Genomic DNA, 27,903 nt, shown 5'->3' on the forward strand with positions numbered 1-27,903 from the left:
TGCATAAAAATTCACATATGAATAAGAATACATTACCATTATAGTCAAATCCGTTTGCAGTTTCGATTTGGAAGTTATGTTTATTTTAGTTTTTGTCTGTTGCCATTGTAAAACTGCACCCGCCGCCACGATCGAGCCCTCCATACGTTCAAGTATCTCCACTTGCACAATTTGAAGATTTTGCGGTGTGTTGGGATCATATCTCACATCATTGTATTGAGGATAATCTATAGCGACACGTTTCGAGTGTTTCTTCAAATCTATGTTTTGTTGGTAATGTCTCCATTGCCATTTAAATATTACATGAAGAGCCAAAGGTGTGTTGATTTGGAAAGAAAGCTGATTAGCGTCTTGAGGGATTAACGCTATTTTTCTAAAACCTAATGAAACACACAAGCAAATATAAAATTTTAATAGATATAACAAGTTTAGTCTTTGTTGCACAGGTAAACAATAAACATTGACTTATATTTTCTATAAATTACAATTAAAAAAAAACATGTTTACTGAAATATATTATAATAAAAACATATTAAATATGGATTTATTAAAATCTGTGAATCTACCTAATTTAAAGTACGTTATATTTTCTGTTTATTTATCAACATTAATTTTTTAGTTACATTGAGTTAAAAATTTTGCGTTAAAACATTTTATTTTTTGTTCTATTTGTTACACGATATATAAATGATTTTCTTTCACATTAATGATTATTTTTATAAAGTAATATACCTTGATCTTTAATACTGCTTGTATATAAATATGTATTGTTTTTGCAGTAGCCGTCGGGACACCAGTTGCACGTCGGGTCTGCAGGGTTGCACTGCCCTGTCACACAAGTGCCCTGTAATTTATCGATTTTTATTACTTTGTATATAATTAGCTATCAAATAAGGTTAAAAAAACAAACTGTTGGATTCTAAATAGATTGTAGTATGCATATATATTTTTTTATGTATTATTGTGCTATTTATTAGGGTTGTAGTCGCGCAAACTAGTTATCTTCTATTTGTGGAAATCTAAAAATCCTTTTTCAGTGATTCTCTGTAAATGGAAAGGCAAATAGCAAAATAGGTAAATAACATCACGTAATTATATTACTCCTGTGGTACCCCTCCTGTGTTACCATTCCTATAAAGATGTAATGCTGGAGGCATTACCTACATCTAATTTACACTGTAATTTCTCTGCCATATAACCTCTAACTGAAACGAAGTTTACAAAAAAACTGCTGTTCTTTGTTTTGGCTAGCTAAAATGGATGTACAGAACCACTGTATGTCTTTGCAGTAAAACGAATGTTACGTATTAGATAATGTATTAAATGTTAGGTATACTTGAAATTTTGCGCCACTTTTTTTTATATATATCCTATTTAATATTTACATAGGCTATTAAGCTATCTTTTGTCTCATTATAATTGCATTGTTTCTTTTGGTATAATCATCAAAGTGAAGAATTGTTTTGGAATTTTATTTTAATTAGTTCCTTTTGTTTTTCAGTCAACACATTTTTATTTGTTAATACCAGTTTTCCTTATCTGAGTGTAAACAGGCGAGGTACAAACACAAAGCATCAACTTTAAAACTTGGCCGCCACGCTTGCCTAGCTCGTATCACAGTAACAGTAGCTATTATTGAATATATACATATATATATATATTTATAAATACGCCAAACGGCAACAATGTTATGTTAATGGAACACGCAAAAAGCTAGAGTACAATCAAAATTCTGAAGTATATACAATACTCGTTACACTTCTTGTGTAAACAGTCGTGTTTAAATAAACAACCCTTCCACTGAATAAATACGACGATAAATATTTAGAAATGTACCTGTACTATGTATGTACTGAGAAGAAACAATAGATGGTATAATACTTGTATTTCCATAGATTAGAGGATGTTTTAATATGTTTTACTAACACATAAAAGCATTACTGTCCTTCTTTAAAACTAGAATGAGTAACTAGCTTACGGCTGACTTAATGCTAAGTTTTGAACAGCAACACGACCTCACGTTGTTAAATGGTGTTCATGAAATCTATTTTGGATACTAAGATTGTCTGTAATTTGCTATATTGATGTTGATTTATTTAGAACATTACGAGTTCGTAACGGTTAATGACAAAACAGCAAGTTACAAACAAGTAAATATTAACATATTTACTTGTTTGTTCCTTTTAATAACAAATAGGTACTTGCTTACATGGATATTCAGTGGGAAATGTCTCATAGTGGGAGCTTGCAGATTTTTCTATACGACAATAACATACTTTACTAAACTAGCCTCTACTCGTAATACTTACTAAACAATTTCAATATGTTAGTTTATTTTCAACAGAACGAAACCACACGCGCGAACAGTTGAATGTGTTACAAACAGCGGGGATGAACAGTTAGAATGTTTGAATATAAAACAAAATGTACTGCCAGAGACCGAATATGTAAAAAGCACTACCATCCACAGGTTCATATTTAATAATAAACAATTCTATTTTAATAACAATTTTGTTTTCAATCAATCAAAATATTACTCGAAATATGGGTGATATTTCGAGTAATACTGTACGTAGAAAAATCCGATAGGGTTTATATTTCACAATGTGTTTGAATTTTTATTGTGCTGGGCTTTTCGGGGCCTTATAGAGAACAATAGAATGAGAATGGAGGTAGGTCAGTTAGTCCACCGTGACGAAATCATCAAGAATTTACCAAAATTGTAGATCCTATAGAAGTAGTACTAACAGGGTTAGCAGTGGCATAATAATGATAACTCTTTATTGCGCACAAATATTAATAAAAGAACATAAAAAATTGTATTACAAAAGGATCTTATTGTAATAAGCATTCTCCTCTAGACATCCTAGTATTGACAGAGAGTAGGAAATTTACATAAAGAGTGAAGGTAGGCGGAGCAATAAGATAGAAGAATAAAGAAGGTAAGCACACCAGATAGCAAAGCAATAATAGTGTTTATTACTAAGAATCCCCCTCATGTGATTATTTTGTGTTTGTACAGAAACTTTAACATACCTGAAAGCAGACATCGTAAGGGCGTTCGTAGCTGCATGGGGAACCATCTTCTAAGGTGCCATACGAAGTATATTCTTTTCCGTTTTTGTTCGCACACCACAGTTCACATTGTTTAGATTCTGTCAAAAAGAAACAATGAAAAATACATATTTATATACGTAAACCTATATCCGTAATAACTGGTTCCATAACCAAATGTTCTGAGATAACACACATAAAAAATACAGTTGAATTGAGATCCTCCTCCTTTTTTGGAGTCGGTGATAATTAAATATACAACGTAAATTGGTGAGCGAGGTTGCCTTTGGTAGGTGTAAAGTTGAAAGTAATAAAATTACATTGCAGCGTTTGCACTTCATTCAATCTGTGCGCTTTTGTTGTTAAATTTGCGTGTAAATTTTGTACGTCTGTACATTTAAATTTATTTTTATCATTCAAAACAGTATAATATGCTAGAGGACATTTAAAAACCAGATGGAGAAGTGTAGGTTTTATCCATCTTCTTTTAAAATATCCTGAAAGAAACTTGATGATATATAGCTTACAATCAATAGTAGTATGACGATATCTCAAAATAAATTTGTGACCTGTGGTAAACTTCATAAGTGACACAAAGATAGAAGTGTTACAAAGATACTACTTGGAACAAACAAGTGAGATGGTGAGAATGCTTCTTGACAATGAATGCCGAAATAAAATAAAAAAAAAAACAAAATAAGTAATAAAATGTTATTCATCGGATCATTCGGACATTTTGTCTCTTATGCATCTCATATTTTTATCACTAATAAAAAATAGAACCTAAATATTTTTTGGTTTCATGTAAAATTTAATATCCATTGTGATAAATTTTAGCGGATTGCTTTCCTTCCTATGATCGCGGATTCTATTCCACGGTACAAATATTTGTAGTCGTGAGTACAATAGTTTGAATCGGTCTGATTTTCTATGTATATTATTAGTGTGTATTTACAAAAAAATATATAAATATTAATATCAGTTGCCTAGTACCCACACTACAAATTCTGCTTACGTTGGGACTAGATGACGTTGAGTGAATGGTTGAGGGGTATTATTATTATTAGTATAACTTTATCTAATACCAATGAACTGCTATACCTTCAGGGTGTATATGTGGAATCAGATACATGGATCGCTGGAGACAAAGATCGGCGCGCACGTCCTGCGGAGTTCCACATGCAACTTCTGCCCAGCAGGACATCACTTGCGAACTGGCCCCCTCGCACGACTTTTCTGATGGGGAGCTGGATAACAAAACTTCTTTGTAGTTTTATTCATACTAAAACACAACTTAGTAATAAGTTGGTAGTGTACTTAGGTATGAAATAGATACCCACGTAGACGACCTCATATGCTGGTTAGAATGACTGTATCAACATTACGTAGTTACATATACACAATATGTCTTACACTTACGCTTAATAATAAATAACAGGCAATTTTAAATCTTTAGGAAATTGGTTTATTTTATTTTTATTTATTTATTTATTCAAAATCAACATCAGAAAGTATTTAGAAGTAAATTAATTATTGTATGCTAAAAAGCATATATGCTTAATTTAGTGCACAAATATTATATTTTTACAAAAATTGAAATCTACTAACTAAAATATATTTACAACATATTTGCTCGTAATGTAGATCTAATTTCACCGGTTTTCGATATATAAAGCCGCTCATAAATTATTATTAATAAACGCTAATAGTGAAGTTACATACATATATTTCATAACCGCACTATTTGCTATTTTTTTATCAAATTTCTAAATGACCCCAGCGCTGCGCCTGCCTGTAGGCACCGCGCTGATTTAAAAAATTAAAACCGCGGGAAAGTAACACAGTGTGCATTACATTTTTATGGTTGAGTTTATTTAAAATAAAAGTGTGTTGAATAATTTTGTACAATATACTTGCGTGTTGTTTTAGCAGAGTGGGCTAAAATTCCACCTCGTGAGTTATACTTATAACCATCATAACGCACTTATATCGTAATATACTAATAATTAACAAATATAAATAGGTATTTGAAATGTCATACCCTCTGTATTGGCATACACGATTGCGAGCACGCAGGCCGTATCCACAAGTGGCGCTGCACTTGCTCCACTCGCCCCATTCTCCCCATTCTGGTGTGATCGGTTTCTTCTCCTTACTATTGTCACCGTGACCAGGCATTGGTTCACATACACGATCCACGCACCACTGAAATAAAAGAAATCAGCTGTTACCATCGACTTCTACAATACAATGTATTTTTTAATGGATGTCCTATTTCATTTAGAATGTAATAAATAGACAAACAGATAGACGTTTTTGAATTTGTTTTATAATATACATTACTTCATTACATCGTAATCTTAACACATGTTATGTGAAGTACGAAATTATTTATTATTTTTATGTAATTGGAATGGTAAATAAACTGTCGACCCTCCTGAAGGTTAGCGTTACAGTCTATATATGACAGTACCATGTTATCATGTGACAATCGCGATACATGTAGGTACATGCCGCATAAATGTATTTATGTATGTGTGCATTGAATTTAAATAAACAATTAAATACAACTCATTCGTTGCCATTCCGAAGAACTAAAACGTGATGCCTCTTATCCTGTAATTTTACTGTATTATAAACTAATCATAATAATGTAGCTATTATTTTGAAGACAAATTTACAAATGCACCAACTTTATTAAGTATAAGATTATTTCTTCGTAACTTTGGTCCCTGTAGAATTTACAACAACAAAGAGCAATAAAATTAGGTACTATCTCTAAATTGCTAGATATAAATCTACAGTAGACCTATATTACAAGCAAATTAAAAAGCCTAGGGATTGTGTTGTATAATTTTAATATTTCTCATTTGAAAATTCGTTGAGAATTTTAGAATATTTCCAAGATTTTTCTCATTGAAAGTTTCTATTAAGACGATACACACCGTACACACTTTTTATCATCAAATAGAATCTACTGAACTCCATACACACAAAATTCCTAATAATGTAATTCTGAGCAACATTTATTTAAAAGAGCACCGTTTCTTATTGTGACGAGTCTGCGTTCCGAATGAATGGTAGAGTAAAAATAATATGACTCTTCAAAAGTGCATACATTAAGTTTATTTATAGAAAAATTATTTCTATTCTCCCATACATATACATATAGTATCTACGAGTTCTATATGAATAAAAATGAGTGATAATTTATGCCACTAATTACTAATTAACCAAATCCAATTTTGCATACAAAAACGCCATTCTAGTAGACTCTTAACTCCTCGTACATTCAGCATACAACCGTTATATATCAGTGTAGGCCTCCTCCAGAACTTGTATCTTTATATTTTTCCAATGTATATTTGTTTCGTCGATTTCTCATCTGAGATTCTCTCCACATTCCCGAACTAGGGTAGCCATTTCTCATTTTTGTTATGACACTTTCTTACAAGACAATCCAGGCACGTATTATGAATAGGATCAGTCAGCCTTAATAGATTTTGGTACTTAGTGTTCGTATTTCGTATGTATATTATTTGTATACCGTAACAGTATATTTTATTGACAAAACCGATGGATATAAAAAACAATATTAAGTGGCAAACGCACAGACAAATAGATATAAAATGTAACAATAATAATGTTCGGTTCTGTTACGTCCATAAAGTCCTAGAGTAATAGTTTTTCTCTTTCAGTTTATTTTTATTTTTTATTACAGACAGCGATGATTTACTGTTTTATTCTAAGAATATGTATACAGCCTTATTTAGTTCTTTATAATAGATGTTTTATTAATATTATAAACGTGGAAGTTTGCGAGTATGGATGTAACTGTTACTGCAGAAATTACTGAATGCATTTTAATGCAACTTTACAATAATATAGCTTATACATCAACCGCGTAATTATATAGCGTAATAATAATAACCGCGTGATTATAGTTATAAATTCCTGCGGGTGAAACCACAGGAACAGATAGTATTAAATATTAAAGGACTTTGTTCTGTAACAACTTTACATGTTATTAATTTATAATTAAGTGCCGTTTAACAGCAACTGACATGAATGTCAGCTCTGATTATTGGTATTTTATGCTTTTGTGCACCGTCGTACACTATATTTATCTGCGAAACAGTCAACATTATTTGCATAGCGTTGAAACAATGTTCACATCAGATTTTTGGTGAATTTATGCGTTCGCACGCCCCGACACAGCCGTGAGGGCAAAACGATGATGGATTCCACGCTTTGACGCGTCACGTAAACGGCAATGCAATGTTCAATCGTGTTTTCTATTTGTTTCGAACATCAACACGTGAATAACATATGAATTTAACAACCACTGTAGGCAGTGGTAGGTAACGTGCTATTTATAAATTATTTCCCGGGTTCATTTTCGAATCAAGGATATAGGTTTTTTAAATAATTTCAGCCCTAGTGTGTGAGTCGTTGCTTTTTCGTAACACTGCCTTCTACTTTATGAAATAAGCTATTTAGAAAAATATTTTTTTAACAAATCATATTCTCATTTATTCGTTTCTTGAAATGATATAATTTCTAATGTTTGTTTGAAACGTTGTTTGATCAACACATAAATTATTACCTATCAATTTACTACGATTTAGGGTAATGGCTTCATTCATATTTACGGTAAGAAAGAAATTAGGCAATTTTTAATTGCTTAAAATATACGTGTAATTCTTTCATATGTTTAAAAAAGACGAACGGAAATGATTTATATTCTTAGTCTCATATCAGCATATACTTATAAAAGAATAAGTAACATACCCGTTTGTTACCACAAGGTGTGCCTTCCAAAGGTGGAGCCCGCTTCGTCCGGCAGACGTATGGCATGGCACGATGGGCGCACCACAGACGTGAGCATGCTGACCGTACCTTCACAGATCTGCATATAGAGTATCTGGAACAAAAGAAATATACTTTATAGAATTAGGTATTATTTTGCGTATTTTCATGGTTTTGTATTATTTTGTTTAATTCCGCTATCATTAGCATGTATGGGATCACAAATATTCAGTGCGGAAACCTAACCATCGCTACTGGAAAGTAATGGATTCTTCCGGCTTTAGATAAAGTGTAAATTTGCATTTTAACATCCTTGTATACTATTGGTAAATTTACGTCGTGAATTGTAATCATTACATAGTATAAAACAAAGACGCTGTCGCTGTCTGTCCGTCCCTATGCATGCTTAAATCTTTAAAACTGCGCAAAGGGTTTTGAAGCGGTTTTTTTTAAATAGATAGCATTCTATGTATCACTATTTTATAAAAATAATCTATCGGTAATAATAATGATTGATGTTTTAGAGATACACTATGGTGACATACATATTACCAAGATGATAATATTGTTTGCATTACAATTAACCTTAATTTATTAAGTAGAGCGTTGTTAATAAAATTAGTGTATGTGTATAAAATTGCCTATAAATATTCATGATAATCTTTACTTTTGATACGCTAATCTGCCGACTGAAAGTGGCAAACTACCATATATAATGACGGTATATTTTGTAAAAAATCATCAGTCTCTTTGTCTACCTATTTCAGTCGCTTAGCAGTTTGTTTTGTAAGCTGTGATTCGGTTAAACAGTGAGAATCAGTCAGTGAAATTGCAGAATAGAAAGTGTGTCTGGAGCGGAAAACGACTACTATTTTAATTAAATATCAAATAATAGTAAAAAATGTGTATTTTCCCCAAAAGGGCTCACAGCAAAAAAGAAAATAACAAGAAATTAGTCAAAAGTGACATATAAAAAACAGATATCAAAAATATAAAGTTTAAAAAAAGAATGGTAGACAAGCTGCCAGCAACAGAAGATATTATTATACCTTCATCCAGTAATTTAACTGTCTTATTGCACTAAGATATTTCTGAATCCTAAGGGAATAAGTGGTTTTACATGATACCGTGTTACCGGTGGTTGTATATATACACCGCTTATTAGCGGGTGGACCGTCAGGTTATTTGCCATTGTAAAACAATACTAAAAGAATATATAGGATATCTAATATAACTAAACAAATCGGTACGAACAATCGGGTAACAATGAAAAATTACTCTGAAATAAACTGTCATAAGTTTTTATCTTGATATACGATGACCCAGAACTTGCTACTGCGTTCAAAGTACCTATATTTATATCACCTACATTTCCATATCTATTTTATATTTAGTCCATTTTCTATCTATAATGTTCATCACTGTAATTTATGAAGCTACGCGTGTTCTCAAAATACGAATTAAATCTATCTCACAACCTAATTTAACATGAGCAAATACTGTATAAATTTCGTACTAGAATACCAGGCAGGTTTGTCCTCGCCGGAGGCGACATGAGCGGGATTTCAGTGAACAAAGGTCGGGGTTGTTTATACGTGGTGTTGCTTGCCTGCTGAATTACTAAATGTCTAAACATTCTCTCATAAAAGGAACAGTTAAAAAAACAATTCATAAAAGTTTATATTGCCCACTCACTAGGTAATATTAATATAATTATGAATGCATAACATACATAGTAATACTGAGCGGAGTACCACTGCCGTGGTTATATCAATAATCTGTGACGACATTCGTTTGCGCTGGAAAAATAAATAGATTTTGTAGATTACCACAGAGTAACTAATCACTACCCTTTCTGTGACTTCCTTTTTTTGCGCGCAGATCGCTATTTTGTTATGTGTTTTTGTAAGAATAAGATTGACTGAGGAAACTAAGTAATTTCTTAGTCTAATCTAACTGTGCAACATATTCCGTATTACCGTTACCAGTTATATAAAAAAGGACTGGCATGTACAGAAATATTCAAACGCCTTTAGCTATCTATATGAAATTTACGTTCCCACTTTCTTATTCATCTTTAACAAAGTTAAAATCCCTACAGATTTCCCGTGGCTATATTTATATTATTTGTAGTGTTTACCTCCTTACTCTATTCTTCTACAGTCCGACGACGTTTAACACTGAATGTAACATTAGTTTAAAGTAAAATTAACTGAATATTTCTTAAAGATCCGGAAGATTCAATTCATTCATTCACTTGTTCGAACGATACATTACATTAGATGCATGTTGAATTTACAATATTCATTATATGTATATGCAAAATAAATCAAAATATCTGTCATCATCATCATCATCATCGCAGCCCGGGGAGTATAAAAATATCTGTATTAAATATTATTTGGAAGTTTTTCTTATTCTACATTGATGACAATCAAGCATATAAGTGTGCATTATTAACATTTAGAATTAAATTAAAAGATATCTATAGTCAGATAAAACGAATGTTACATTATTAATAAAACCTTAGCTTATAATAAAACCTTACCCAATGAAGGAGATTATTTAATATTGTATTTTAATTATATATATACATATTAATTTATGAAACATTTTTTATTGGATAATACGTATGAAACCAGTATTAAAAAAATAACTTTATAATATCCGAGTTTTATTTTTTTTCGCAATCTTAATCTGTATCTAGATTATTCTATCTATCTATCTAAGAAAAATATTATGTAGGTACATCCTACATAATATTTTTCTTAACACGATTGATTAATGCTCTTGACTTATTGGTAATAGTTTTAGATTTTAGATCATAATAAATGAAACATTCATTTAAATACACCCGGGATATATCCCGGGTTCATTACTTGGAGAAAAAGGGAAATGTAAATAAACCTTAGATGCAGAAGATAAATATAATGCTGCCAACAACAGTTTTAGAAGTGCTAAATTGGGCCAAATTATTAGAATTTCTGGAAGATTAGAGTTGTGCCTGTGTACATTTTCAATTAAAGTAATATATAGAGGAGCAGTGATTAAGGGAAATACCATTCAGAAACTTAAAAACGACTCCTCGTATTATAAAGACATCTAAGGTTAGAGTATATAAGATAGCATTTGTTCTTATTTTAGAACAAACATATATAGAGGTTACACCAAATTACACTAAATGTGAAGAGATAATTATAGATTTTTGTTGATCGTGCTGTAGCGTTATTCCTGTACCTTGAAGCTCCTTAGCGAGATAATGAAAAATATAATTTAAATCAATTGTACTCATTACATTTTAATATTCTTTTAGGTAATAGCTCATCCTCTATTTTGAAAGTAATGTTTATTTTTTTATTTTGCGACTACATTTTTATTTTACTTATTTTCCTTTCTTATTTTGTTATGCTCTGAGACTTAGTAGTTAAAACGTTGTGATAGAAAAGGATGATATGTAAATAAATTCAGACTAAACTTAAGTTACAAAAGTTATGGCTTGTTAAAGAATGAAATATATATAAAATAAAAGAAATATATTATAAGTACGAGTAAGTACCTATATATCAATTGATACATTTTAGATACGATTTTTTAGAAATGTCATGTAATATATATCCCATCAAAAACATAAATGTGAAATGATAGCTATATACCAATTGATACATTTTAGATACGATTTATTTCTTATAAGATAATAAATGTCTTGGCCAGTTCTCATATACCAATTATTACTTTCGATTGCTAGTTACTATTAATATTGTAATATATATGCAATATACATATGTCTGAAACGATGAAATATTCTTATTTATGCTAAATTAATACCAAATTATTTTTGATAAATTACTGTATAATGTTATTTTCTATATTTTCTTGTAACTTTTAAATGTTCAAATGCTGCTCAATTAAGGCAGCAAATACGGTATAACGTCCCTTCGCCAAATTCGGTCCTGCATTGTTCGTCCATAGTGAATACGTAATTGGATAATGCCTTAGCACCACCCAACTCCACTCCTTCATCATGGCTACGTTGATGCTGTTAAGCACCACCATTTTCTGTAATGCAATTAATTCGTTAATTTTTGGTTTAAACTATTGTCTATACCATACGTATTTACTTAATTTATTCAAATATATTTCATGCCTGGCAACTTATAGAAACAAAAAGATTTGGTAGTTGGAAAATAAAAATAATTTTTTCGATGTGGATAAAAGATTATAAATAGGTTTCTACGAGTATATTTTCATCTAAATTATCTAGTGTTTACCGCTCAATGCAATATTTGAATGTAATAGGTAGGGTGTGTTATTATAAATATTGACTTTTTACAAGATGAGATTTTTATATAATTGGTGGCTATCGACGTTTTCATAGAATTTTAATTCGTCCAGTATAAGTTGAAATGAATAATATATAGTAAGTTTCAGATTTTTTCCTTTATATTATATATACCAAATTTGAATATGATCAGTGATAAAAATGACGATTTTTGGACATTAATATCTAAATAACCGTTTGAGATATGTTTATGAAATTTGGAACATATATTTATCTCGCAAGTCTCAATATATGAACCAAATTTGACAGGTTTGTGTAGTTTTTGATCAAAAAATATACTTGAAAGTCTAGATGCAATATACATATGTCTGAAACGATGAAATATACGTGCATGTATAATGAATTGCTCTCAATTAAGGCAGCATACTAACCCTTCGCCAAATTCGGTCCTGCACTGCTCGTCCATAGTGAATACGTAATTGGATAATGCCTTAGCACCACCCAACTCCACTCCTTCATCATGGCTACGTTGATGCAAGCACCACCATTTTCTGTAATGCAATTAATTCGTTAGTGCTTACCTTAATTTATTCTATTTTCATGCCTGGCAACTTATAGAAGATTTGGTAGTTGGAAAATATAATTTGGTGGGGAAAGATTATAGATAGGTTTCTACCAATTCACTCAATTATCTACATCCTAATGTAATAGGTAGGGTGTGTTATTATAAGAATTGATTTTGGTTATATAAGTGTAAGCGAATAAGTCGTAATATGATAATATATAGGTAAGGTTATATATCATATATAGTACATACATTATATGTCAAGTACCACGGAAGTTGATGTTATTTATATACACCTAGATTCAAATAAACATTACATTCATCGTTATACAAATACAGTACGTATTTAGATTGTAATCTAATGTAGCTATACTTATATGCTGTAAATGTTCATTTTTATATACGTTTCGTATGATGACTTTTTAGGAAGCTATCTCAGTAAAAATATACTCGGTATACAAATTGTTACTATTTCTATATAGATATTTGTGGTCATAATTATGCTTTAATCATTATCTACGATTATGTTTTGGATTTTGAAGATTATGTATTAAATTAAAGTAAGTTCCATGTAAATTCTCATTCTCAAAAACCTTTCAAATTTATATGTATAATAATATTTTTATATTAAGCATGGAAAAAATGAGATATACAAGAATTGATTTGCAAATTTAAGAATTAATTGCTCTCCATTTTTCTAAAGTCCGGAGCGTCAATTTACGACACACTCTGTCTTGCCTTAAATATTCTTATCCAATGAAAAAATAAACATCAAAAGATTACTATTCTGCAAGTAATCCAGCTACAGGTATTTATATATACATCTTTTCATACTCATTTAGTACACATTATACATTGACCTTGACCAAGACTGTAGAATCTGGGTTATACTACTGGAAACGTGCCATCTGATCATGTGTATTTAGTATAACAAAGGGAAGTCCATATATGTCGTTGATTAATGTATACTACGTACTTGGATTTGTCATGAAATTGTTCTCTGGAACAGCTGGACCACGCGAAATTTTGGAGAGTGGCCAAAACGGTAGGCGCCATCACTGTACCTCTGTGTGCTTCTTTCTCGCATTGGTCATCTCCGTCGTGGGTTAATCCCAATCTAGACAAAAATGTATATCTACATATACATATGTATTATATTTCGAAATAAGTTTATAACTTGCTTGTAAACCGATTACAATAAAACAAAAAAAAAACGCGCTCTAATCAGTTAGGTCTTTTCTGTGATTAGGCTCATAAGCGCATAGATTCATTCATTCATTCATATTCAATCAAATAAATTCGCATCGTATCAACATAATTATAAAGTGGATGATGTAAGATCGTGGAAAGTGGCAAGCGCTCCACCGACAAGAAAGTGGCTCTTAAATTATGAATGAATGTACAGGTACAGCGATCAGTAACATTTTTATTATTATATTTACAGATTATAGAAAAAACGATCAGCTTTGAATCCAATATTTAAAGTAAATTATTAGTGATGGTTTTTCACCACCAGAAAACGATAAACAGATAAACAAAACGATAAAAATCGACGATGTTTCATTGTTTTTATTGCATTCAATAACTAACATAGCTGATGAAAACTTTGATACAAAAATACTTCAACAGATTATTATAAATTAATAAATGACCGTCAATTTATACCTAATCAAAATCAACACGAGCGTAGCGCGCTTACAGTTATTAGCAATTTATTTCTTTCTAAAGTACCTATTTTATAATAGTATATATTTATTTTACATTAGTTCATATAAATAATTATTTATTTTTGGTAGAGCACTACTCAGTGTTCTTTTACAGCACTTGAACTATTACAGAGGTTAACCAGGAATTTAATCTTCGTTCAAAATATTTCTGAGAAATCTTGCACAGATGCAATACTTCAACGTAGCTTGATAATGTAGCGGTAATTCCTTTGAAGATTTAAAAGCTCGATTTGTAGTCGTATGCTAAGTATTAGCACAGACAACCTAATACTGTATAGTATTAGGTAGTAATAAAATTATTTTGTTATTACCATACAGTTTTCATATTGGGGTTGTTTTTGCTATTCAAGTTTTAGACTTTGAAAATTGAAAATAAATATGTGTAATAACAACTATTATTTTAGCATAATTTGCAAAATGTAGGTAAAAACAAAAAACCTAATTTTGTATGTTTCATGTATTGTATGGATCTGAATTGTATGCTTATCTTTAATTGTTTTTAACATTATTCTACCCAATGAACTAAGTAAGTTTTTTACAGAACTTAGACATAGTCTTGACTACAGATTATACTTTCTTAATAGAGCTTTACATATGTACGTATTTAAAAAAAACGGATAGATTAAATCCTTAAAGTAATATACATATTAGCGTGATGTTTTCAGATATCTTGAGAGGTCAATCGAATTTATACTTACAGAATATACTAATAATGTTAATTTCAGACTGTTCAGGCAATTAGCATGATCAAACCGCGTCACGAGACCACTATATCTAAGCCACAAATATTAATCCAATTGTAAGGTCAATGCCTTATGGATATGTTATAATTTATATTTTTAAAATTTATATTTCGTATAACATCAACAACACAACACAACAAGCTAAGGATTTCACCTTAAATTACGGAATATACGTATAAAATATATATACATATATATGATATGTAATCGATAGGATCGTACTGATGTATAACTTTAATTTTGTTTTATTTTTCGAAATAAGCTGAAGTGACATAATAGAAAGCGTTACCCATCACCTATATGTATACCTAAGAGCAGCATCACAAGCATCACATATAATATAATAATATTCCTGACCAATTCAAACAGCGCCATCTAGTCCTAGTAAACAAAGATTGTGTTATCGTTACTAGATAGCTGCTATAAATACTTAGATACGTTTTTTTTTTGCAAATACAAACATAATAGTATACATAAGAACACAGAGATCGATACAAATGTTTGTACCTTGAGAGGAATCGAAAACGCGACCATCGGAAGTAAAACGGTGTTCTAAACCGCTAGACTACCGAGGTCTTCAACAATACATTATAACTTTATTCCTGATTTCCATTTCGATTTCATTGTTATGTCTCTATACCCTGTCATTTCACTGTCATGTTTGATCCTTTATACCGGAATAAGGCAAAGTAAATTGCTTCGTAACAGAACGAACAGGCTGAACAGCTCTCAGAGAGACAACTCTGTAAAGAAATCACCCTTTGCTGAATTTGCATAGCTATATAACTATCAATTTTAGTACCTACTATGATGTTTCAAATTGAAATTTATTTCATTTTTAATGCCTTAACGTAGAAAATATAAACTAACGTCTATGTACATATTGATCTCAGAAATAGTGGTTTCAGTTTAATAATAAATAAATAAAAATAAATAAATAATTTCACATTTACATTTATCATTTATAATACGATGATTAACTGTAGCTGTAGGAATGTTGTTTACAAAAGTTGGTATATTGTAATTAAAGATAAATATATCTAACTACTACCACTATATACATACCTACCAATATCGAGAAACATTTCCGTTTTTGGAAATAAACAACAAGAATATAAATATCTGTAACGTTTTTGGTTTAGTATGATAGATTAGAAAGGCAAAGTCAGTCATACGAATAAAGTATTCGGGAGGTACACGGCTATACATGATATCATTGTGTATCAAAGATGAGCCAAGTAGAAACATCGAAGTCAAACAATCGACTTTTCTCGGAATATTTAAACAACCGCTCTGTAAATATTCGTTGAGGCTTCGATGTATACAATATTGATATTTAAGCTTCTTATTTTATTTTTGTCACTGATGGTAATAATTGACCAGCTGATGCAATTTGAATTATTCTCTCCTAAATTGTTTTATAGAAGTTAGTTATCAGCTAAAATGTTCTTCAAACAAGTTTGTTGCAAATTCGTTTGCGTGTATATGATTAATATTGGTATACAGTACCTATGTCCTATTTAAAATACTAGAAAATTAGTTTCAAGGCGTTTATGGCACGGGTCTCCACCAACATGCTGCGCACTTTCATGATAAAAAAATCACATGCATAATATTAGAATATTCGAATATTAAAAAAGAGATTAGAACTCTCTTTACAGATTCAAAGAGTTGCAACTTGTACATGCAAAATGTACATAATGTATATAAAAAAACGTGGCTCATCCATTTAATTCAATTCCGACGTCCAAGAGTAATCGTGAGTGTTCGGGAATATACCGTGTTACTCGTAAAGTGAACTAAATGGGCTCACTTGCTATATTAATTAATATTGACGACAGTATAATATGATTCTCTTTCATGTGACGAAACATTCTAATAAATAACAATACTGAGAGTATTGTTATTTATTAGAATGTTTCGTCACTGAGAGTATCTGAGAGTAGTCATAAAGTCATTGTCAACTTGGCTTTCGTATTCATTCATAAAAATCTCCCTTGACCCAACATACTCGGGATAATTGCTAAGGTATTGTGTTCTGCGATTTTCCCATGTATATTATCAATTCAGTCAGAATTTTAATAAGATACATCGACTATTCCTATTGAATAGAAGTACCAATGTATATGCCAGTCGTGAAGATTAGTGACTCCATTTTTTGTTGGAAATTTGTATCGGAATAACAGTTGTATCTGTATCATTTTAATGAAATACACTATCATTTGAACAGAGTAAGTGCAAGAGTTACTACTTGGCTCAAACTACGTCACGTACTGAATATATCTACATGAATAAAGTTATTTTTATTTAATTTAAATAATAAATCAATCATATATCGAGTAGGTATGTAGATTTATTAATCCAGTAGTATTAGGTATAACTAATGCAACGGCAATTAATGATTAATCCTCTTGCATGTTTATCCAAGACCTCCCTCAGGGCGAATTAATTAATCCAAGTAAACGAAGTTAATTACCCGTGAGAACACGAGTGGCAAGTGTGGGGACTCAGCGGCCAGGCGAGGCGGTGCACTCGTGACTATCAAAATTCAATACTGTTACACATTTACATACTAAACACTAGATAGACAACTTCATAGATACATAGTAAGTTACTATATTTATTAATAATATTATATTGAGGATGTTTGCGAAGATTTAAAGCCTAATCAAAAGAGGATCTGTTTTCAAGTTTGTTCTGGATAAATTTACAAATCTTCTTAATCGATTTTAAAAATAATTTATCTCACAGAAAACTACATAACTAATTATGATGTGTACAAAATTTATAATTTTAATTATTTTATTATTCGTATTAAAATATAACATACCTTAAATATTACACTCCTACCTACTTACCTATCCATGTTTTTTAATAGCGGTATTAGTACTTTAATAAATTTCAGTATAAATTTATATGGTAAAACAACGTTCGTATAAATTTGCCTCCAAAGTTTTAAAGCTTAATCATCAAAAGAGGATCTGTTTTCACGTTTGTTCTGAATGAACTTACAAAAATTCTTAACTAACTTTTAAGAATAATTTAACTCACAAAAAGCTATTATATCAGCAGGTAATATGGACTAGACTTTATAAAAAAAGGAGATTACTACATAATAATAATCATTATTATTGAAATAAGTGCACCATATTTGACTAAATTTTGCAAATCAAAGTATGTTTATGCAATTAAATGTTTCAAACAGACATTTCAATACATCTTATGCAAAATTATATTGTAAATTGTTTGTTTAAATCTCGTATAAACTCCACGTATGAAATTCTTTTTAAATTAACGATTATAAAACGGTCTACCTGCCTGCGCTTTAGGTATACGAAGACACTATTGGACCGTGTTAGGTCAGTTGTGGGCTAACTGACGTGACGAATTACGAGTTTAGGATTAAACGAGTTTATTTTTATTGGCAGATAATATGTGTAAGGACGCATTTTATACTGCCTGGTAATAAACCTAAATTTTTAATTATAACGTTTGCTATATTTATATGCAAGGTACTGGCATAGATGTTGTAAACACTACCATATAGAATTGGCTCTATTCTATCACATATATGGTAGTAACATGGCGACAACGTTATAATTACCGATCTCTTATGGCTATCTAGAGTAACAAACCATATATACTACGAAACAATACTGTTCATGGCCATCGCGTATAAATATACGATTTACTTTAAATAAAATGATCTAAACATATTTAAGACTCTTTCACTCGTGACTTCGTGTACACAAAGTTTCATCCCCTAATTTAGCACATTTCAGATTATTTTTTGAGATAAAGATACGATATGACTGTTCTCGTGATACATATATGATATCTTCTTGCTGAATTTTATTTAGACTCAGATATTCGTTAAGATATGTATAACGTTTATTTAATGTACTAACAATAAAAAGTAACAAGCTGACAGATATGTACCTACACTTTCGTATTTAATATTATATATATGTTGTTTGTATTAGTATGGTTATTATTTAAAAAATAGTCACGACACTAACACTCGAGTAAATAATCGATCTTTTTTTATTGTGATTATAAATTATAATAAAGAGGCAAATTTCCTTTTTGGGGAAAGATTACTATGTCTATTTTGTAAACAAATTATAACCTATATAATACATAAATATTATAACGTGAGTTATGTGAGTTATGTAGATACTACATTCATATAGAATAACAGTGTCAAAATGAGTCTCCGTTCCAGAGCGTGAAGTGAGAAGTTATACCTAAAAACCTGTAAATTTGTATACATAATTAGTTATCAACAAACGCATACTACTGCTCATTATGATTGTCAATCTTATTAGCAAGTAATATTAAAGTGTTGTTATATTCAATCTTGGCACTTACATACCTCTAATAAAACTTTTAACATAAATACTATGTATTATGTCGTTTACTCGTATGACGTACAGTTGCCGCTAAGCAAGTTCCTTTTTAATATGTGTGTCGGTCAGAAGAGCGAGAATACGGAAGTCAAATTACAGAGAACATCATCCTGTCATTTTATATCATTCCAGTAACAGAATAAAACCTTATAATCGAATAAAATATTGTTATAGTACCTAAAATACAATAATAATATTCTGACAGCCGAGCTCTCCAAGGAAGTTAAAAATAAGTTACACAAAAGGAGCTGTAGTTGGTGGGCCTTCAGCGCTCGGGTACCCTTGTTTATTCTAGTGACAGATGACCGCAACGGAAATATATTTGTGAAAGCACAACACATCAAAGGTCAGGGCTCTTCAGTTAGTACATGTATTTTTAGTGCCCAGTGTATGTACTTGTACTTAACTGACGAGTGCGTGAACACAAGTACACTGTTGCGCAAATTGATTATTACAAATTGGCTCAGTTCCATGTTTTACATAATTGTATTCTCATTTTTCATATTATGCTTCTTGTTTGTTCATATTTATTATATTTACTAATGACCAAAGCACGACTGTTGTATGATTAGAAACGTAAATAAAACATTTGCTGGGTTTGGCAATAATATTTATCTACAATACATAACTCTATCATCTAAAACTTATTTATAACTATCGTCTCACCGCAGTTTCACACGAATACTTAAATTATATATACATATGTATAGCAATAATTTTATGAATACTTGTAAAATACAGTTAATATCACCTGAAGAAAATAAATACCTGAATTTAACCACTTGTAAAGGAGTAATTTTTTTTAATTAGGCTTTCTTATATCTGATAAATATCACAAATATTATAACATTAGCTTAAGTTAATCTGAATAAAAGCTATAATAATAAAAGCCCAGCACAATCAACAAAGTGCCATCTAGACCCCAGCTAAGCAGATATTGTATTATGGACAATTGATAGAAATACTTTAATACCAAAATATTTTGTAAACACTACATAATATAAATAATCATAATAGGAATCCTACTAGTTGTTTTTCGATGCACTTTCCTCGTGAAATGTACTAGTAGCATTAGCTAGGAGCTTATAAGGTAGGTCTCTTTATATTGCTTGATGGAAAACACCCTACTGTCCGGCTACTCGTGCTACATTATCACCGCAAGGCAGCCCACGCCAACACAGAACCAGCCAATTTAACGGACAGCGATATATGTAGTAGAGCAGGCTGGAGGAGAGCACTACGTATGGCGGATCATTTTTGGAAAAGGTGGATAACCGAGTACCTACCTACATTATCACCAAGAAAATTCGTAGGTAAAGTGCCACAAGTTTCAATTGGAGATATCGTTATAGTCGTTGACGGCACACTACCTAGAGGTACTTGGCCTAAAGGCCGAATTACGGCCAATATTTTAATTATTAATGTTTCTAAGGACTGTATATATTTTATATTATATTTTTAGTTACAAGAGAAACTACGGTCGCTGATGGTAAAAGACATATATTTCAAAGTGACAATAAAAATCGAACGAAACATAAAATATTTAAATATATATATAAAAAAATATAATTATCATATAAAAAGGTGCGTTATGCACACTTTATATAGGTCAAAGAATTTTTTAATCTCATCGATTTTCTTTAATTAATCCTATACAAAAAAAGAAAAATCCTCAAAATTTTCCTCTTTATATATTTTGTTCTTTATGACACAGATACGAGAATATTAGATAACATCAAACTTCGACGGCTTCGGTGGTCTAGCAGTTTAGCGTTACGTCTAACGTTCGGTTCCTCGCAGGATACTTATTATTTATGTATGTATTTATAAAAGAAATAATATCTAAGTATTTATATCAGTTTTCTAGTACCCACAACACAAGCCCTGTTTAGCTTGGGAGTAGATCCACGGGCTACTATTATTATTATTATCATCAGTATAGATTATGTTAAATTACTGGAAGTTAAAAAAGACATTAATTTACACAACTGTCAGTGTGGTCTATGGTTTGTAACGTCGGTGGCCTAATAGTGTATAAAGTGTGTACTATGCTATTACTCTGTGACTCATTATACTGCACTTGTTTATTAAACGGCAGTTGCCAGTTTCAATCAGATTGGTAGTTAAATCACTTGCATCATCGCATTCTGTGAGTACACTCGAGTATTATTGTTAAGGTTCGTGCTCTCTACTAACAGTATTTATATCATAATGCTTCAATATAGGATACCAATATATGCAATGGATTATTCACATTCTCTTCTATAGTATTGGATGCATACATTGGGATAGTGAAATTTCGTGTAACATACATTCGTGTAATAACATACGTGTACATAATATTTTTTTTCATAATAATTAATCCTTCGTAACTACCACTTTCTGTAAATTATTGGATTTGACTGAATTTAATAGAGTAGAGGATAGATAGGTAAAGAAGGCTAAAATATGAAAATATTTTATTATATAATATGTATATATATAGTTTAAGAATATAAAAAATAAATACAAAAGGCGAAGAATCTTTTACTTACTACTCAAAAAAGTATGGAGGACATAAAAGAGAACCATATTTTATTAAGCAGGATATAAAAGAGCTATATTTATATCATTTCTTTTTAAATACTCAACATATTATGATGAAATTTCTAAAAGATTAATCTGAAAGAGTTTTAGCCTTTTTAAGTATAATGTTTACAATCGGTACTTAAGAATATAAGAAATAATAAAAAATCGAGTATTGTTAAGTACTTACTGTAAATATGCTTAAAAAAGGGCCAACTATTTTATATGACGAGAATTGTAAGTGACAGTTCATAATCATTATTAATTGTGAATACACGCATCTTATTTGGAGCATGAGTAAAATTATTTAGTAATATTATTGAAGAAGATTAATAATAGCCATAGGGCAATTCAATATGATCAGTAACATATAAACCCTTAGTCTTAATCTAAAATAAATAAATGTTACGTGTAATCAATACGTAACTAAAATATAATTAAGAGTATGCATTTTTACGGATTCAACAACTTTCTCAGAACATGAAGATTTCGCAATAAGGCCATAAAATCTTGCTAATTACCTATACATAGGTCCAATCAAAATACAACCAGGAATGGCTTCTTCGTGGTTAGTTTTGACTCATACTATTATGACGTCATTAAAATTATATAACTTACTGGCAATATGATGTATCTTAAAGTGAATGTATTACTTATAGAAATTGGTACTATTTATTCTTGGATTAACTTCCCCTATCTACAGAGAGCATATGCCTAAAGCTAACTTCAGGTGAAATGAATAGAACAGCGAAGAATCAAGTTTGGGAGCTAGAGTGTGATTGGAAATTATTCAATAGCCTAAATATCTCTTAATGAAATTTGAAGTGAAGGTATATTCATAATCATAATTACGAATATCGACTATGTTTACTACGACCAAACAATATTATGTAGCAGATCACAGCTAGTTACATTATAATTAATAATCACAATTAAACGTAACACAGTCTCAAACAAATCTTCAAATACAAATAACATAGAAAACAGGTAAATAATATCAACATACAGGCACTGTGTTTCTACTACGACGTATTTACCTACTCTCAGCAACTCAGAACAAAACAAATATGCTTAAGGGAATAGTGGAGGATTTATTTGAGTTGCTGATGACATTTCTATTATATTTATACAAACATATCAATGCTATGCCAACGTGGACACAGTATAATATTTTAACTGGTGTGTTGCATAAACATGAGGAGGTTTATATATATATATGAATCTCCTATCTCGGTATTGTTTTTCTACCTACCCTTTACAAGCATTTAAGTAATGTGCGCAAATAATTTACAAAGCTTGCTTTGCGAGAGGAAATAACTTAAATCGTGACAAAAACAAGTTTTAATGTTTACCTCTGATGATAAACAAGACACTATATTTAAGTATAAATCCAAATAAGTACGTTTAGTTATAAATATACAGAAACGAAACAAGCAAATTACAATGGTATTTCTGTTACTAATAGCACTTGTTTATTTAAATTATTCAGATAATACCCAGTCCTCTGGGATAGACCGGATGTCGAGACTGAAAGTGGATATTCTTAGTATTACATATATACGTATATGCATCTGTTTAGTTGTGTAGTGACTAAACAGATGCACAAATAAAACACTAACAACATACTCGAATGTTTATTACACGATAGTACAGTTTTGTTTAAGATGGTAAGTAATAGATTTCTGGTATTTTAACGATTTAATAAAATTATATAGATATATAAACAATATCTACGCATTATTTAAAAAATTTGGAGTACTTAATGCCATTCAAAAGTAAGTAGTTCAATAAAGAAAAATATAAAGATGATTTAGGTACTATTAACCATTAAAGACATCATACGAAAATATTTTCGTATAGGAAAATACGACAGATCGAAAAATAATTTATAAATAGCAAACTCTTATGTTTATATTGATATCTCCAATTATTTAAAAAATAAAATATAGTCCATGTTACTTGGTAATGTGGATGGATGTTCACCCAAAAACTACTGAACGGATTTTGATAAAACCTTTCAGTAATATGACTTCAGAATAAGACATAGGTTATTTTATAACCTGTGTGAACCTCGCGGTAGAAACCGTGGGTGTAGCTAGTTTATGATAAATTTTTCTCACAATTTATTATTTTCTCCTTCTAGGGGTATTTATTCTAGCTTTCTTTAGCCTGTACGTTGACCTGTTCAACAACATGTTATGTAGTCAATCCAGTCGTTCTTTAGGTGATCATAACGGACATCACGTACAAACGGATAAAATAATAGTTTTAGCTTCTTCACGATTTATGTAAGGACGTAAGATAATATATAGTAGATTTATATTGTATGCAGCTAACAGAAGCAATGTTTTTATAACAACACTTAAGTGATGGCAGGTTCAGTCAAATAACGCTCAATAGTCTGTCAAATATATATAAATAATAACACATCTAACCCCCATATGGAGGAATTCACACTGGCATTCATAAACATTGCAATTTGCGTAGATTGTATCTCAACTCAATATAACCGCGAATATCGACATGAAATGGTATGTAATCTACTGGAATAGAAATAGATGAAATATTTCGATACGTTGTGTTGATGTGCTGAGGTCGTTCAGTGCAATATATAAAAGAAAATATGTAATCATACTGCACTGTAACCAACAGGAAAGGATTGTCTGTAAACCGGACAAGTGGCCTTATTGTATATATATATATATATCTATAATAAGAATAATAATCTTTATTTAATTCAGAAGGATCGTTACAATATTATTTATACAATAGGTACACTTTCTAGACAATATCAATCCTTTCAGTATTTATATGTAGTCCTGGTTTCTGAACTAGAATTAGATGTATGACAGAAGCCAGTTCCTTCCCAATACATGAAGATTGTTGAAAACTATTATAACATGACATATGTATAAACAATATTTTACCTATATCTACATGTTTAAAACTCTAAGTTATAAGAAAAACAAAGATGTTGAAATAAACATAACATTTTGCATTGTGTACTAGTATGATGTATGTATGTATGATGGATATGTAGGTGAGCGTGTATGTACGCATTTGATGTGTGTGTTTGTAATAAAAAAAATTATTTGCAAATTAAACTTTGTGATATTAATAAAGAATATTACTAAACATTTATCAAATTTTGCGTATCATAGTTCTTATACTCTGCACGTTCGATGCCTAAACGGTAGGCATAGCAGTACCTTTAGTACAGCTCTTTGTCGTGTACAAAGAGCTGTTCTAAGTTCTAATTCAAGTTCTAATAAATACGTGTTAGCAGCTGCACCCCACGAACAAATACAGTAGGCAAGTAGACATTCTACTAACGCTTTGTACAGCTGAATAAGTAGTTTATGGTCCGAAAGTATTCGGAGTTCTTTAAATAGATATATAAATTTACGAAATCTTTTGGAAAGAGTGGATATATGTTGTTTCCAATTTAATCTATTATCAATAACTATCCCTAAATATTTTATATTAGATGATCTTTCATATATAGAACAATCACATTATTTGTTTGATGATTTGTATCTATATATATTACTATATTAATTTCTGATGAATTCGCTACGACGAGCTATCTTGATTTAATTTCATTCTTGTATCATCCACTTGTAACATAACATAATTCTATATTGATTGACAAAAAATTCTAGCGCTCGTATGCTTCAACTTATCCATACTACACTACGTAATCTGCACTATGTGTGTACATGTTAACAAACTGTATCTTGCAAGTAAAATTTCATTTGCAATAACATAATTTCTATGTTTACTTAATGCTTTTCAAATATGGTTTCAAACGTTTAAATACTAGGAATTAACCACAAAGGTTCTAAGCATCTCGTGGAGGTTAACCGGAAATAGTACATTGTTAGCAAAAGGGGAGGGGGTTGTTAGTAATGGTATCTCCATTACTAACAACACTATATTTGCGGCGAAGTGAATAAGGTAAACACCCAGAGCGATACAACCAATCATACAAATACAAATGTTAATACTGTGGGAGGAATCGAACCCAAGACCATTGGAAGTAAAGCGATGTGCTAAACCACAATGACCATGGGTAAATATTTATATTTATAAACATGAGTACTTATTATAGTTATGATGTTAAAATAGTGACTTTACATTTTCTCGCAATTAAATATAGACAAAATTTATAATTACGAACAAGTATTTTACGATCGTTGTATGAATTATCCTTTTGGCGAATAAATCGGCTGTTAATTAAAAGCCTACAAAAGGATTCTTTGTTGTGTTCGGTACATTGAACACGCCTCTGCCGCTGAGGCCTGATTTAATACTGAATGATATAAAAATACCTACTCGTATTTACGTACTACAGTAAAGCACATGCGTTTTAAATATACATATCTTCATCATATATAAATATTGCAAATTTAATAACTGTGTTCAACGTTCAATTGGAGTTTGTTTTAAATGCGAATAGGAAGAAACTTTTTTGATATATAAATATAAACTTAATATAAGTACCTTTCATTAGATCTTTTTTTTATTTTAACATACTTACGCAATGGTGACTTCATTACGGAAAGTGGCGAAGAAATTTGTAAGGAAGAATAATAACGAGATCTAAAAGCATTTATTGCTTAAAACATTAAAAATAAAATTTCAAAACTGAATAACTGTCGAATAAAAAAAATTAAAGTTACCTTAATCGCTTAAAAACAAAAAACCGCAAATTCCTTTAAGAGCTACGATGCCACAGACAGACACACGGACACATTAAACTTGTACCACACCTCTTTCTCCGTCAGGGGTTAAAAAGGACGGTAATAGAATAGAAACAATTAAAGCAAATTAAAATGTTGTCGAAACAAAAAAGAGACGTGTCGGTAAGTCGAAATTGAACCGTATGTGCGACGCAGTAATTTAACAAAGGGTTTTAATGGCCCCTTGTATGCACTGCGCCGTATACTTTATCCGGAAACATTTTGTAACTCCAAGGATGTTTGTTTATTGTTTGAGTTTATACTGCGTGTAATATACGAGGGCTTATGTATACAGTAAAAGTTCGAAACTAATATCCAACACTCGTGACGATTAATATAAACTTAGGTACATATAAACAGGTAAACTCTTCAAGTTGCTTTTTGATTTTGTCATAATTGAGTAGAAGATAGAAGTCGAAAGAGACAATTTTAAATAAAACTTAATTAAATTCTAACGATTGTAAATAATTCACTGCCTATTGAAATACCGATTTGAGATAAATTATATAATTAATTTTTAAAAACATTTGATTTCATAATATTAGTACACTTTAATTGTATTGTAAATAAAATACCAATATATTTACATATTATTTAAGGATAGAGATACTGGAGATCACATATTGGTATCAGATAGGTCAATATATTATAGTAATTTCTGGGAGAGAATTCAAAAGATTCCGGAATCCGCGTAAATGTACGCATGAAGAAATGCAACTAAAGATTGAGCGACGCTTAGTATGATACTCATTTCTCTCGTTGGTTACTTATACTACGAGTACATATATATATATATATATATATATGATAATGCTGCATTTAATTTGATGTTCTAAAGTACTTCTTAATTGTTCTTCTTATTAGCTCAAAGTTTTGTTTTTAAAAAACTTATTGATTCGATATTATTAATTAGGTAATTGTTTCTTCTTAAAATAGAACAACACATTATATCAACTATGACTACACAATAGTAGAAAGAAAATCAAATAACTTTCCTTTTTGAAAGATCA

General features: G+C 30.5%; 1 protein-coding gene across 1 annotated transcript in view; it reads right to left on the reverse strand.

Moving 5' to 3' along the window:
• LOC131850522 (A disintegrin and metalloproteinase with thrombospondin motifs 1-like) overlaps positions 1-27,903 on the reverse strand; it is a 43,987-nt gene that overhangs the window by 12,490 nt on the left and 3,594 nt on the right. Inside the window, exons 5-12 of the mRNA XM_059200771.1 lie at positions 13,684-13,824; positions 12,574-12,693; positions 7,846-7,978; positions 5,096-5,259; positions 4,156-4,301; positions 3,037-3,155; positions 733-844; positions 37-380 (exon numbers count right to left, since the gene is read on the reverse strand). Coding sequence (XP_059056754.1) covers positions 37-380; positions 733-844; positions 3,037-3,155; positions 4,156-4,301; positions 5,096-5,259; positions 7,846-7,978; positions 12,574-12,693; positions 13,684-13,824 — 1,279 coding nt within the window. The remainder of the gene's footprint in view (positions 1-36; positions 381-732; positions 845-3,036; positions 3,156-4,155; positions 4,302-5,095; positions 5,260-7,845; positions 7,979-12,573; positions 12,694-13,683; positions 13,825-27,903) is intronic.

Source organism: Achroia grisella, unplaced genomic scaffold (assembly GCF_030625045.1).
Source record: "Achroia grisella isolate CSIRO2021 unplaced genomic scaffold, CSIRO_AGI_Agris_v1 utg770, whole genome shotgun sequence".
Taxonomy (NCBI): domain Eukaryota; kingdom Metazoa; phylum Arthropoda; class Insecta; order Lepidoptera; family Pyralidae; genus Achroia; species Achroia grisella.